This window comes from Eulemur rufifrons, chromosome 14 (genome assembly GCF_041146395.1).
Source record: "Eulemur rufifrons isolate Redbay chromosome 14, OSU_ERuf_1, whole genome shotgun sequence".
NCBI classification, from domain to species: domain Eukaryota; kingdom Metazoa; phylum Chordata; class Mammalia; order Primates; family Lemuridae; genus Eulemur; species Eulemur rufifrons.
Genome location: NC_090996.1, coordinates 12,322,297 through 12,336,495, shown reverse-complemented (window position 1 = coordinate 12,336,495; position 14,199 = coordinate 12,322,297). Strand labels below are relative to the sequence as shown.

Below are 14,199 nucleotides of genomic sequence, written 5' to 3'. Positions count from 1 at the left end.
TGGGGCACTTTCATTAAGTCCTTTGTGTTAGATGTGGTCTAAAAATCATGGGAGTACTAGAGATAAAAACCGAATCTAGCAATCACTTTGGGCCAATGCTTAATTACTCCCCACCCAGGTCTCAAGACTGGGGAAGGAACCCCAACCCTGAGAAGCTCTAGCAGCTGGGGTATCCACCACGAGTTTTAAAATGTCCAGAGCATGAGCCAGGGACCCACTGGCCAGAACAACAGGAGACAGACTCAATGCAAAAGCAGAATTTTAAAAACTTTAACAATTTATTAGTCTTATTTTCCAGTAAAATATTCACATAATGTCAAAAGAATGGAATGATAGAGATATAGCCAACTACCTTTAATTAATTCCACATAAATATTTAAAATCTAAAAACCTCAGGAGATCATCAGACCAAGTAGAAATTTGATTCTTCAAAGCAAGTATTGCTTTACTATTGTCATTAATCCAGTCAACAATATGACCAATAACTTGCAATGGTAAACATGTTTGCTAAGTTGTTTCCAAAGATGTTTTCGGCAAGCCATTGTCAGTCAATCCAAGAAGAATATGTTATTGAACTGCGTTGCACAAAGTTTCTTTACTTCTTCTGTAAACAGAACAGAAAACAGTGAGTAAGGAATAGAGGTTCTTACTCATAACATTATATGATATATATTAGTACCTTTAAATCTTTTAGAATAAAATTGGGAATAAATAGATGTCTGCATTAATTTTGACCTTAAATCCCAGAAGATGTTAATAAATTGAGAGAAAGGGGAAAAGACACCTAACAAACCCACAAGACCCTCAATATTTGTTACAGTGAAATGCTGCTTCTCTGGGCCTGAGAAAGTGCTCAAAAGGTACTCGAGACACCCACAGGTTAGGGAGCTAGGAGCGCCACACTGAAGACGTAGTCAATCTTGAGAAATCTGATGGGATGACGCAAAAATTCTAGCTGCAACTTTGAATCGTAGATCCAGTGCTCCACAGAGCCATCATTACCTTGATTTTACTAAATTCCCAATTTAAAGCAGGCATGTATTAACTGGTATTTCCAATGCATACAACTACTAATACAAGTATTAGTATAAAGAGAAAAATTTAATATGCCCTAGAAGAGCGGTATCCAACCTTTTTGGCACCAGGACTGTTTTCATGGAAGACAATTTTTCCACAGACCAGAGGGAAGGGGGGATGGTTTCGGGGTGATTCAAGCACATTACATTTATTGTGTACTTTATTTCTATTATTATTACATTGTAATATATAATGAAATAATTATACAACTCACCATAGGTTGGGGACCCCTGCCCTAGAACATATATGAGGGAAAGAAAGGCTCACACCTAACTTTCCTTACAGTTTTCAGGTGGGGTACATCTCCCCCAACCTGTACCCCTTTGCTCCAGGCGCAACAGCAAAAGGGCCCAACTCGGTGAAGGTGACACCACCAGGGCAACGGACATGTCAGGATCTGACAAAGCGGCTACTGGGTCACACTGTGCAGAGGACCAGACCAACCGCTCTGCCTGCAAGGCGGGAAAGAACGCCTACACTATCATTTCGCTAAGGTACAGACAGACAGTTGTAAACCACCACGTGGACCTGGCAGCCCTCCCTACGAAAGATGTGTTTTTATCACAGGTTATAAAGAAGGACATTTTTATACACAGTATGTAAAGCCACCGCTTTTTTTTTTTTCTTTTAGCATCGTAGAAAATAATTTTCTTCTGGCCACTATCAAGTTTCCGGTGCTACAAGGGAGTTTGTCACATAGCTTTTCAAGGAATTATAACATAGATTAAAAAAATAAAATGGATCAAATGTTGTTTTTTTAAAACCAGCATTAGGGTCACCTGCTTAGAATCTCAGCGGTCTTGATTTGTCTATTTACCACGTTTCTTAATACACTGAAAAGATAGTTTTTAAATATCAATAGCATTAAAATTCTGCTCAGATACCAAATCCTATTTACCGTTTACTTCAATCAGGTTTGCGTTTTTTTGATTCAAAATAACATACAGCTCCCGCTGATCCGACTTTTTCCCAACAACCCAGTAATCACTCATGGCTTTCACGATGATTTCTTCATCTTCATCTACTCTGTAAGACAAGAGTTTCAAAATACACCAGTTTATTATGCAGAGAGCTAGACTGTAAAAACAAACATTCCAAAATAAGAACAGGAGACTACACAGGCATGTTAAAAGTTCGCGAGTCACATGCGAGTGAACCAGTGACTCCCGGGCTTACGAATCTATTTAGAGGTCGTGCCGGTGAGCGCAGCTTGAGCCCCTCTGGGAGGGCGCTGGGTCGCTTGGATTCGAAGTGACCTTTAAAGTCTCTTATTAGAAAAGGGACACCTAATTTGAGAAGCTGCAAGAATTACCTAGTAAAATCACTGTTGATGTCACCTAGAATCTTCATTAAATCTGGATGAACAGACGTAAGTGATACGCTCGGTGTTTTCCTCATGTGAATTGTACTTTTCTCTGCTAAATTCATATGGTTGAAGTAGATAAATTTAAACTGGGGTTCCTTTTCAGACCTGTGGAAACATGTCATTAAGATGGTAACATTCTGAAAGAGTAATTATGCAAACTATACAACTACATTCTTAAAATTTTAAAACCATATGACATAGGCCTTATATTTCCACTGGCTGGGCCTTCAAATCAAGAATCTCAGTTAACATGTAACAGGTTCTTCATTCAATAGTAATTTATTTGCTATCCATATGGAAGAGAAGTATTCAATATGATAGAATTTTCCAGAGAGCTTATTTTTTAAATACCAAAAATATTTTAACCATTATGTGATGATTTCCTCTGTAAAAGTATAGTGTTGTTTTTTTTTTTTTTTTTTTTTTGAGACAGAGTCTCACTCTGTTGCCCGGGCTAGAGTGAGTGCCATGGTGTCAGCCTAGCTCACAGCAACCTCAAACTCCTGAGCTCAAGCGATCCTCCTGTCTCAGCCTCCCGAGTAGCTGGGACTACAGGCATGCGCCACCATGCCTGGCTAATTTTTTCTATATATATATTTTAGTTGGCCATATAATTTCTTTCTATTTTTAGTAGAGACGGGGTCTCGCTCTTGCTCAGGCTGGTCTCGAACTCCTGACCTCGAGCTATCCACCCGCCTCGGCCTCCCAGAGTGCTAGGATTACAGGCGTGAGCCACCGCGCCCGGCCAAAGTATAGTGTTTTATAAACTGCATTCACTTGGTTATTTGCCTACTTTAAAAAAACATGTAAACAAAATCAATATAGGCCATTTATTTGCTGGTGGAGGGGTTGGCAAACTATGACCCTGGGGCCAAATCTGGCCCTGTTTTTCAAATAAAGTTTTACTGGAACATTGCCACACCTATAGACATGTTGCCTATGGCTGTTTTCATGCTAAAATGATAGTTGAGTAGTTGTAACATACGTAACTCATAATGTCTAAAATAGTTACTATTTGGCCTTATATAGAAAAAGTTTGCCAACCCTTGATTTTGGACAGTAACATCTCATTCATCCTACAGTGCTAGAGAATGAAAGAGGTATCCATGGAAATTCACCTGCTATGTGACTGAAACTTACTACAAGTAACAAAGCTTTTCATCATCCCCAATGGAAATAATTCTAAGATGTATTGGCCTTTTCTGCTGTAGTATAATGAACATTTTAATTGGGATATACCTTTTTATTTCTTAAATGGAACGGGCAATGCTGCGACACTGCCTCCCAGGTCAGAGTCTGTGAACTACACAGCTACACAGCTCCGAGGGCGCCTCCCTCCCCTCACCTCTCACTGTGCCCTTAATTCACACACTGGGGCCTGGGGAGCCTGAGCACAGCCCTGCACTGGGGGCTCAGAAGCCTCCTCTGCTTACTTCAGGGTTAGCAGCCACGTTCTGGAGGGCTGAGGGTGCCGGAAATCCGGCCTCCGGATAAGTGGGCTACTACTGTAATACTTTACATCTAGGCAAAGAAAGAACGTGGAGGATTTAGTTTCCAGGAAAATGAAAATAAAATCCTTATAAAATCAGATTTTGTTTTTAGTAGGTCCCTAAGACTAAGGAAAGTAAGTAGAATTTTAAGAAAAGCTGTTTGGAAAGATGAAAATTTTAAAAGATGTTCAGGAAGAGTTGCAAATCTAGTTGTTTGGGTGGACAAGTAACTTAAATTGGGCTTAAAGTTCTGGTTGTTTTGTCTAAAACAAACACTCTCTGTGGCTTCCCCTCTTTCCCTCATTTACAATACATAAAATATTCTTCCTTTGTACCCTCATATTGGAAATCAGAAATGTTACTGAGGGAGTTAAGATGCAGTCAATACACGTGGACTCTTTCTACTCCACCCTCCACAAAGTACAATATTTTAAAAACAGATGTGGAAAACTGGCTATTTGCAAAGGACTGTTAGTAAAAGAGACCTGTTCACATTCAAAATAGCAAGGATAATTTTCATCCTAAACCTTGTTAGTTATCAAAATTAAAATCTAACAATGTGTTAGTTTTGAATTAGCAACAGTCACATTTTACTTGGTATTTTTCCTAAAGAACCAAACTTACTCCTTTTAAACCCCAAAGCATTTTTTTCAGCTACAAAAGCAAACAAATTTCTTGTCTTCTTAAAAAAAAAAAAAGATATTAAACATAGTTAACTATGTCAATAAAGGACACACCGAGTATAGGAAAACAGTAGAGAATTTTCCGTGATTCTTATGAAGTTTGGTATATAAAATATTACAGTACAATCATATCCCAAAAAACATGGAAAAGTGGAATCTGTCTTAAGTGGTTGTATTCTATGCTTTTTCTACTAGTTTGTGTGTCCACTAATTTTTAAAAAAAGATTTCCTGCTTTCTGAGTTGCCTGTCATTTTTGCTGTGATGAGACCTCTTGGTCAACCTCATCTACATATTCCTGCGCCCCTTTCTCCTACCACAGGCTGAAAACCCAAGTAACCATGATTAGCAGGTGCCCAGAGAGACCACAAGGAGCCCTCCCACGAGTAAACAGCACCAATTTCACCACAGTGCCAGAGATAAAAACGTCTAAGGGCCAGATATATGAAAACCTTCCCGAACTTCAGAAGCCTGCCAGGAAAGGTTACCGTGAGCTCTGGCGCGATGGGGGAAAGCAGCAGATGTTCAGAGAGCACCTGGTGGCGTATGAAGTCCCCGCGGACTTCCATGGCTGCCTGGGAGCACAGAGGCAGTCTGACTGCTTTGATTTGTTCTGGGCTGTGTTCCAGAGAGATAAGGTTGCCAGAATCATGATTTCTAGGTGAATATAGCTATGGGCCATTCCTCATTTATCAGACCTAACTAAAATTCTGAAATGATAAATATGGATATTGTGAAAAGGAAAAATGGCCTTAATCACGAGTCACACATTACAGTTCTTTCTCCTTCGCTTCTCTAGAGTGATGAGAGAGCAGAGAACCCTGGGAATGTGCCTGCTAACTCCTCCCTGGAAGGAAACCACCTCTGCCCAAAAACCCCCAAAGTGCCATCGTGTCGTAGCTGGGGCTGACTTCTCTCCTCTCGCTTTCCCCCCCTTCCATGTCCGTGTCTGCTCACGACCAACCCTGACTGGTAATGGCTGGACTCTTCACTACCTGTGTGAATCCGAGCATGGCCAACCTCCTAAGCAACTGGGGTGTTTTACAAATTTATTCAATTTTTTTTTTTTATCAGTAAGAAGGAATTATTTAAAAAAATTGCTCCAGGAAAGAGCTCCCTTTTCTAACAATCTTCTACTTTGTCCTCCCCATACCTTTTCAAATTTAGTGTCAGAACCAGCTAACGGATATGGATAAGTGAAAGAAATAGAAACTAAAATCACAGGTTCACAAAACTCGATTTGGGAAAAATTTTTTAAGTTAGAATCTTTCCTCAAGTCCTTAAAAATTCCAGGTGAATTAAAAATTTAAACACACAAAAATAAAAACCACAAAAGTACCAGAGATAAACACGGGACTGTATTTTTATAATACTGGGGTGGAGAGCCCTAAATATGACACAAAAAAGATGGAAAACCAAAAGGAATGATTAATAAAACTGACTACATATAAACCCCAAGCCTGTATAGTATTAAAAAATGGTAAAATCAAAGTTACTGGAAAAAAAAAATGTGCTATGACTAAAGGGTATTACATTAAGGGTACTGACGTAGAAGAAGAAAAAGATAAAAAATTTTAACGGAAAAAGCCAAAGGAAGCAATTCATAGAAGACACAGAAATGCCAGTCACCACGCAAAGAGGTGCCCGCCTCTCTGCATCACCCCCAGACTGTGAAACACACGGACGGATGGCGCTGGCGGGAGGTGACCTGGCAATGTGCACTCACCACACTGTAAATGTGCATTCCCTTCCTCCTCAACTCAGTTCTAGGGATTCATCCTCAGGAGATAATTTTTTGTTTTTAAGAGACATGGTCCTGCTCTGTTGCCCAGTCTGGAGTGTAGTGGCGTAACCATAGCTCACTGCTACCTTGAACTCTGGAGCTCAAGTAAGTGATCCTCCCACCTCAGCCTCCTGAGTAGCTGGGACCACAGGCGCACAACACCATGCCTGGCTAATTTTTTAACTTTTTTGTAGAGACAGGGTCTTGCTATGTTGTCCAGGCTGCTCCCAAACTCCTGGGCTCAAGTGATCCTTCCACCTTGGCCTCCCAAAGTGCTGGGAATACAGGCATAGGCCACTGCATCTGGCCCCTCAGGGAATAATTTGATGTACCAGATAGTTCAATACAGAACTGTTAAAATACTAAGAACAGCCACACCCAGACTGCCCATTAAATGGGAGAATGATTAACAAACTAGAACACATCTATCCAATTAAATACCAGGAAGACATTAAGAAACAAGGCAGATCCATATTTATCGATTTAAAATGTTCATGCCATATTTTTTAAATGCTCCAGATTTGTATCATAATACAGATTTAACAACCCATGTGTAAAAAACACTGTGTATGTCACTATGTTTACATATGTGTACAAGTCTAGAAAGACAGAAGCCAAATTAGGTAAGATTTCCATTATTTATATTTCTGAATTGTTTAAAAATTAAGGACATAACTTACCCTCAAAAAAGAGCAAAGGCTTTAAAAACTGAATTACAAATCCTTAGGTAGGAAAAAAAAAATCAAGGTGTCAACAATTAATAAAAACCGAAGGTAAAACAAACCTGCTTCATGCTATTCTTTAAAGGGTTGACCTCAGCTTCCTAAAAAACATCGGAAAAGCTGCAGTTTATGAATATAGATTCAATGGCTCAGTATTATGCCCTTTTGGGCACTTTCTAGTGAGGGCTGAAGCTGACAGAACAGGCTGGGAACTGAGGTTGTCTAACAGGGCTCTGACACCAGGACAGCTCCCTGATCCAGTTTTGCCAACCCAGCCCTCCTCAACAGTGCCCCCGAGACGCTGCTGCGGGGCCGTCTTTCTTTTTTCAGGGCTGCCCCTTGCCCATGCCAACCTAATTACTCTGGGATATGAGTTTTGGAGAAAGGGGAGCTCCCAGGACCAGTGTGCAAAACGGTTTGAATTGCATCAGAAGGATTAAAAGAAGAAAAGTACATTGTCTTTTGTATCCAAAAGCTTTTTCCTTTAGCCGGTTATTTACTGGTTGGCAAGCTCCTTGTACGTAAAATCTCAGATGCATCAAGAACTATCTTAAGGTCAACTTTCAAAGATACGACTGACAACGTTCCCAGAATTCCTGCTCTCGAGCATGCACCTAAACTGCGCCACATTCATCTCACTGTCAGATTTCCCAGGGATCCTGTCTTTCAGGGGAGCAGTGATATTGTACACTGGTTCTCTTAATGGTCAGAAAAATTCGTCCTCTAGGATACATGTGTGATGAAACACATACAGCAAAAATGTCAACTGTAGAATCTATGTGGGGAATATATATGTGTCCACTGTACAATCTTCGTAATAAAATGTTGGAGAGAGAACTGCTGACAGTAGGATAACTATTATAATATCCAAGGCCCTCTCCTTCCGTATATTCTCAAGGACAACTGGCCTTATTTGCAAACTAGAAGGTACTCAGTAAGTCTGACCTCTGGATATTTATGGATGAGTTACTTGAGATGCATGGCATCTAAGGGAACAGTTAACATGTGCAGTGACCTCCCAGGGTTCTGGGGATGGAGGTCACTACATTTCATCCCTCTCTATTAACTCATAACTAACAGGCGTGTAATAAAACTCACTCACGCCTCCTTCCAAAATGAAAACCTAGCAGTTTCATGGTCACAAAACCAAACAACTAAGCAGCACTGTCCAGATGTAAGTTGGTCAGGCATTTTCATTTCTTGGTCTTATCTTTTTCTAACACTAAGTGAGCTGTCAACAGCAACAATCCATACACACTCATACAAAATCCAAAAGCACTTTCACCCTGAGTTTGTTTCTGAACTCTCTAGAGGCTGATGCTTAGACAAAACCATATACAAATAACATATGAACATCAAAAACACAAGCTTATATAGAAATTCACAGCATTTTCATAACTTCTCAGATGTAGAGAGAGCCCATATAAAAGCAGGACTTTTGTTGTATTTCCCAAAATGCTTTCCATCTGCTTACATTATCTTTATAATAATTCTATTTTATATTGAGAAAAGAGTCAGAAAGAAGTTTAATGACTTTTCAGTGTTCTAGAGAACAAGATGAGTTAAACCCTACATTGCCTGATCCTCACCCTACAGCCTTCAAGCTGCCACTCAGTACCAATGCCCAGCGCCCTAACGGCTTACATCACAGCCGACCGTGCCCCATACATTTCCTCACTAGGACAGGCAAAGTGCTTTCAGCCTATGCAAAGTAAAACCATGCTGATTACTACCGCCAATGTGAATGTAACAATCTGGGCTGGTGAAGTGGGATGTTAAGCGGTGCTCACAAGGCCAAGTCCGCAGACATATATAGCACACCTAACCCCACAGCTCATGCCTCCAACCAGGGAAGAGCTGAAAGAAAGTAATAGAAGACCCAGCCCCAACCACCACTATGAGGCAGACAAACTCAGGCACAGTTCCCTGGGAACCTCTCGGACAGGACTGAACAGCACATATTACTGTTCTCTCTAGATTCCGAGAAAACACAGGAAAGTTAATACCGTTCATAAGTAAAAACCACACCCAGTCTTCTAAACCAGTTAAATGTTTGAAAGCGAACAGGAAGCAAAGTACAAACCCAGACATCCTTTTGTTGATGTTGAATTGCTCACAAATGTCGGAAGCCAGTACTGTGAGCTGGGGCCCAACAATGCTGTCCAGTCTCCGGCAAAAATCCAATGTCAGCTGGATAGAGGCTAACAAATAATTAAAGAAATACCAGTAAGCCTTACAATACTTTATGTCAAAAAGGTCAATATTCATTTTACCATCCCATGCTTAACAACAGTATTCAAATGAAAAACTCTACTGATCTGGGAACTAGAATAAGTAAATGATCAGATCCCCTCCCTCTTCCAAGTACAAGAGAAACAGAAGATATAAATTGGTTGTATTAAGGTGAAAAAGAGTCAAAGACCCATCTCACTGTGAGAAGTTAACTGAAGAACACGCCATGGAGTGGTAAATTGGTTGCCTACCCCAGGAAGACCCAACAAGGTCAAATATTTATTTAACTAACATTACACAGCACTCATAGGCTGGGTGCTGCTTGGTGCTTCACAAATATGACCTCATTTAATCCTCAAAACCCCTCTGAGATGGGTGCTACTGTTGTCCCCACTTCACAGTCCTGGGGGGCATAGAAAGGTGCCCAGGTCCTACTGCTGACAGGTAGGAAAACCAGCACTTTAAAAATATTAGCAATGGCTAGTTAAGATGGCAGAGGCCCCAGGAAGGGAACAGCACTTAATGTGCCTTTATGTGCCTCTATGTTGCTTAAGACAACGTATCTATTAAGAACAGAGCACAGCAAACTGCAAACGGCTTATCTGATCAGGCTGAAATCAGACACAGGTGTGCACCTACCATCAATCATAAAGCACACGGCCGCACTCATGGCCTGGGAAGAGGAAACAAACCAAAGATTATAAAATGGTACAAAAAAGGAGACTTAAATATAATAACCACATGAAGTGACCTCGTTTAAGTCTTGATTTGCACAAACCAACTGTAAAAAGACACTTTTTAGTCAATTGGAGCAACCTGGATACAGACTGGAAATTGGATGACATTGGGGACGTGCTGCTTGTCAGGTGTGATAATGGCCTGGCGACTATGTTATGACAGATGTCCTCATGAGTCAGATGCAAATGGAAGTATTCATGAGTGAAATGACGATGATTTAAAATGCACTGGTAAATAAAACACACCCCAACAGGTAGAGGGACAGATGAAAGATTAGCATCTTATTAAGCTGTGTGATGGGTACTTGGGGGTTCATTATTTCAGACTCTTGTGTATATTTCACAATTTTTATTAACACAAGCTTAAAAAGAAGCAAACTGATGTCATCTTGTCTCACTTTATTATAACATATAATTGCAGTTACAACATTAGCAAGTGGTGGTAACCTAATGCAACCAAGACCACAAATAAAATAACCAAAAATGTTTAAAGTTAAAATTTATCAAAGTAACGTATAGCATTAAAAAAGGTCAAATAGAACATAAAGCCTTGCGAGGAAAAGCAACAGAATTGCTTCTTTGCGCCCTGCTCCCACTTTTAGACAACAGAGTCACGCCACTGTCTCACTTATCACCTTCAGACAATGTACTGACTTTCTGCGGTTCCACAATGGCTGGGACCCCGCATCTGCCCTCCCCATCCTCCCCTGCCCTTTACAGCCATTTTACTTCCTCCACTGGTCACTTCACACGCCAAACGGCTCGTTCCTCCTTCCACCAGGCACAGGTGCAAAACTTACATCCAGTATGTGTTTTGTGTGTAAAATAATTTTGATTTAGTTGCCAATTAGTTTTATACCAAAATTTCAATTTCCAGCCTCTCCTGTAATCTCAGGCGATCTGGGACCACCGGAGCTATTCCCACAGGCACTACCCACTGCAGGTGCACTGCGTGGTGGCTGCCTCTGGGTGACAGAGTCTGCACCGGTCACTCCTGAAGCCGGACCCAGCCTCAGGTCTAATCTCTGCAGATTTCCATGGGCATTTGAGTGTGTGACCCTCTTAGGGTACAGGTTGATCTTTTTAATGTACCTTTTAAGTCTCTATTTAAAAACTGAAGGAATTTCAAATATATTAAAAAAGTATCTAGAAATAGTATAATGAACCCCAGGGACTATCTCATTCTCAACTGTCAACTCATGGACAATCCTGCTCTATCCACATATTAATCTCAAACATCCTATAATTTAATCCATACACATTTCAGAAAGTATCCATAAAGGATAAGGACTTTTGGAAGCTCCACAGACCCTCTCCCCAGGGAAACAATCATAATTGAAGAAAATTATTAAAAAGCACCATTTAAATTTCCAGAGGAAAGCTGTCCCTTAGGGCAGACAGCAAATGAGAAATATTTACTCAAGAAAATCTACTAAATCTCAGTATGAACAGCAACAGACTTTATGGTTGTGAACACATATATTAAAAAGGAGAAAGATCTCAAATCAGTAACCTAACCTTTCATCTTAGAATTCTGCAAAAAAGGAAGAGCAAACTAAACCTAAAGCAAAAAGAAGGAAGGAAATAATAAAGATTAGAACAGAAATAAATTAAATAGGGAACAACAATAGAGGAAATAAAAGAAACCACAAGTTGGTTCTCTGAAAATAGCAACAAAATTGAAAAACCTTTATCTGCACTATAGACCAAGAAAAACAGAGAGAAGACTCAAATTACTAAAATCAGGAATGAAAGAGGAGACATCAATACTGACTTTATGGGGTGGGGGGATGATTATAAGGCTATATAACACTATCCCAACAAACTAAATAACTTAAATGAAACTGACACAAACTACTGAAACTAACTCAAGAAGAAACAGAAACTGGAATAGACATGTAACAAGAGATTCATAATTTAAAAACTTCCCACAAAAAGCCCAGGTGCAGATGGCTTTACTGTGAATTCTACCAAACATTTAAAGAAAAATTAACACCAATCCCCTCATAAAGTCTTCCAAGAAACAGGAGCAGAGGGAACAGAGAACACTTCCCAACTCATTCTATGAGGACATCATTATCCTGATACCAAAACCAGATAAAGACATCACAAGAAAAGAAAACTACAGGCCAACAGCCCTTACAGACCCCCATACCCATATATCAGCTCGACCTCTGGAGGGCTGGACACTGAGGCCAGCCACGTGGGTGGTCAGCTGTCTCCATGGCCAGTCTCCAATAAACACTCTGGCTATGGAGGCTCAGATGAGCTGCCCTGCATGGCAACACCCCATACACACCCTCACACATCCCTGCTTTCCACACCACTCGACTGCAAGAGGACAACCGGAAGCTCACGCCTGGTAACTCTGGGACCTGCCCCATGTACCTCTTCCCTGGGCTAATTTTCATCCATGGTCTTTAGCTACAATAAACTGCAACTGGGAGTACAGTAGCCCCCCCCACATCCCCCGACCTGTGGTTCCGCTTTCCACAGTTTCAGTTACCTGAGATTCAGTACAATAAGATATTAAGAGAGATCACATTCATATAACTTCTATTACAGTATATTGTTATAATTGCTCTATTTTATTGTTACCAATCTCTTACTGTGTCTAATTGATAAATAAAACCTTTTCATAGGTATGTATGTATAGGAACAAACACAGTATGTATAGGATAGTTCCTCAGCTTTGGGGGTTTTGGTTAAGGGTGGACTACTGTATAAAGCCCTTTCTGAGTCCTATAATCCTTCTAGTGAACTACCGAGTGGTCTGGGGGACCCCCAAACTAGTAGTTGGTGTCAGAAGTGAGGGTGGTCTTCAGGACTCCTGACCTTTGCCACTAGAAACCATTCAATTGTACACTTTAAATGGACAAGCTGTATGGTATGTGCATTATATCTCAATAAAGCTGTTACAGAAAGATAAGGACCCTTCCACATAACCATAATCCCCATCATCACACCTAAAATTACATCTCTCCATTGACTCTAAAACTGGAAATCTAACAAGCAACATGTTGCACTGGGCTCATTGAGAGTTCAGTCACTACCCCGAGTCATTCCAAGGAGAACATTTTCAGCTTGGTAGACAAATTGCATGTTTCCACTATTCCAGTTGCTGCTCTGAATTATACCTCATTTTAGTTTGCTCATTTCTGGACCCTGTCTTTCCATGTTTTCTCCCTGGAATCCCCCTCCCTGCCACTCTCTCCCTCCTCCTCTGTTCCATCACAGCGGTGAGGCTCTTGACATCTTGAAACTTCCCCTTTACCGTTCCTCGTGGCTTAGAATCCACTCTTCTGGATTCCAAGGTGTCCTCTTTCGTGGTTTACTCACTCCACTGAGGGACAACTTTGTGTACCATCCTGAGCAAGGATGCACGGGGGAACCTTTTTGAGACTTTTCAAGTTTAATGCTTCTTTTGTCTCACCTGTGATTGACAGCTTGGCTTGGCAAAGAAGTCTACGCTGAAAATCATTTTCTGTCAGAACTGTGAAAGTGTCCCTTTTGTTGTCACCTAATGTGTGGCACTGCCTATGAAACTGCTAATGCCAGTTTTAGTTTTGTTCTTTTACAGGTGACATGATTTTCCTTCTGAAAGCATTTAAGATCTTCTCTTCATATTTCTGAAATTGCCCAATATAGGGTGTACGTGTGGCTCTTTTTTATTCATTGTGCTAGACGTTCAGAGGGTCTTTTGAATTTATGTCAAATACTATATGGGAGAGGATGAGGAGCTATTGCTTAAAGGGTACAGAGTTTTTGTTTGTGGTGATGAAAGGTTTTGAAAATAAGACGGTGGTCATGGTTGCACAACATTGTGAGTATACTTCATGCCACTGAAATGTACACTGACACGTATAGTTCAAAGGGTTAAAATGGCAAATTTTATGGTATATATGTTTCACCACAATAAAAAATATTTTAAGCCAGCCACAGTGGCTCACACTGGTAATAACAGCACTTTGGGAGGCTGGGGTTGGAGGATTACTTTTGGCCAGGAGTTCAAGATCGGCCTGAACAACATAATGAGACCCCATCTCTACAAAAAAAGAGAAAAATCAGCTGGGCATGGTGGTCCACAACTGTAGTCCCAACTACTCGAGAG

General features: G+C 40.6%; 1 protein-coding gene across 1 annotated transcript in view; it reads right to left on the bottom strand.

Annotated features, from left to right (window-relative positions):
- Positions 1-227: 227 nt before the first annotated feature.
- The window catches only part of CCZ1 (CCZ1 homolog, vacuolar protein trafficking and biogenesis associated), a 29,475-nt gene continuing 15,503 nt past the window's right edge, over positions 228-14,199 (bottom strand). The window contains exons 11-15 of the mRNA XM_069485789.1: positions 9,991-10,024; positions 9,203-9,320; positions 2,390-2,548; positions 1,976-2,103; positions 228-604 (exon numbers count right to left, since the gene is read on the bottom strand). Coding sequence (XP_069341890.1) covers positions 549-604; positions 1,976-2,103; positions 2,390-2,548; positions 9,203-9,320; positions 9,991-10,024 — 495 coding nt within the window. The 3' untranslated portion in view covers positions 228-548. The remainder of the gene's footprint in view (positions 605-1,975; positions 2,104-2,389; positions 2,549-9,202; positions 9,321-9,990; positions 10,025-14,199) is intronic.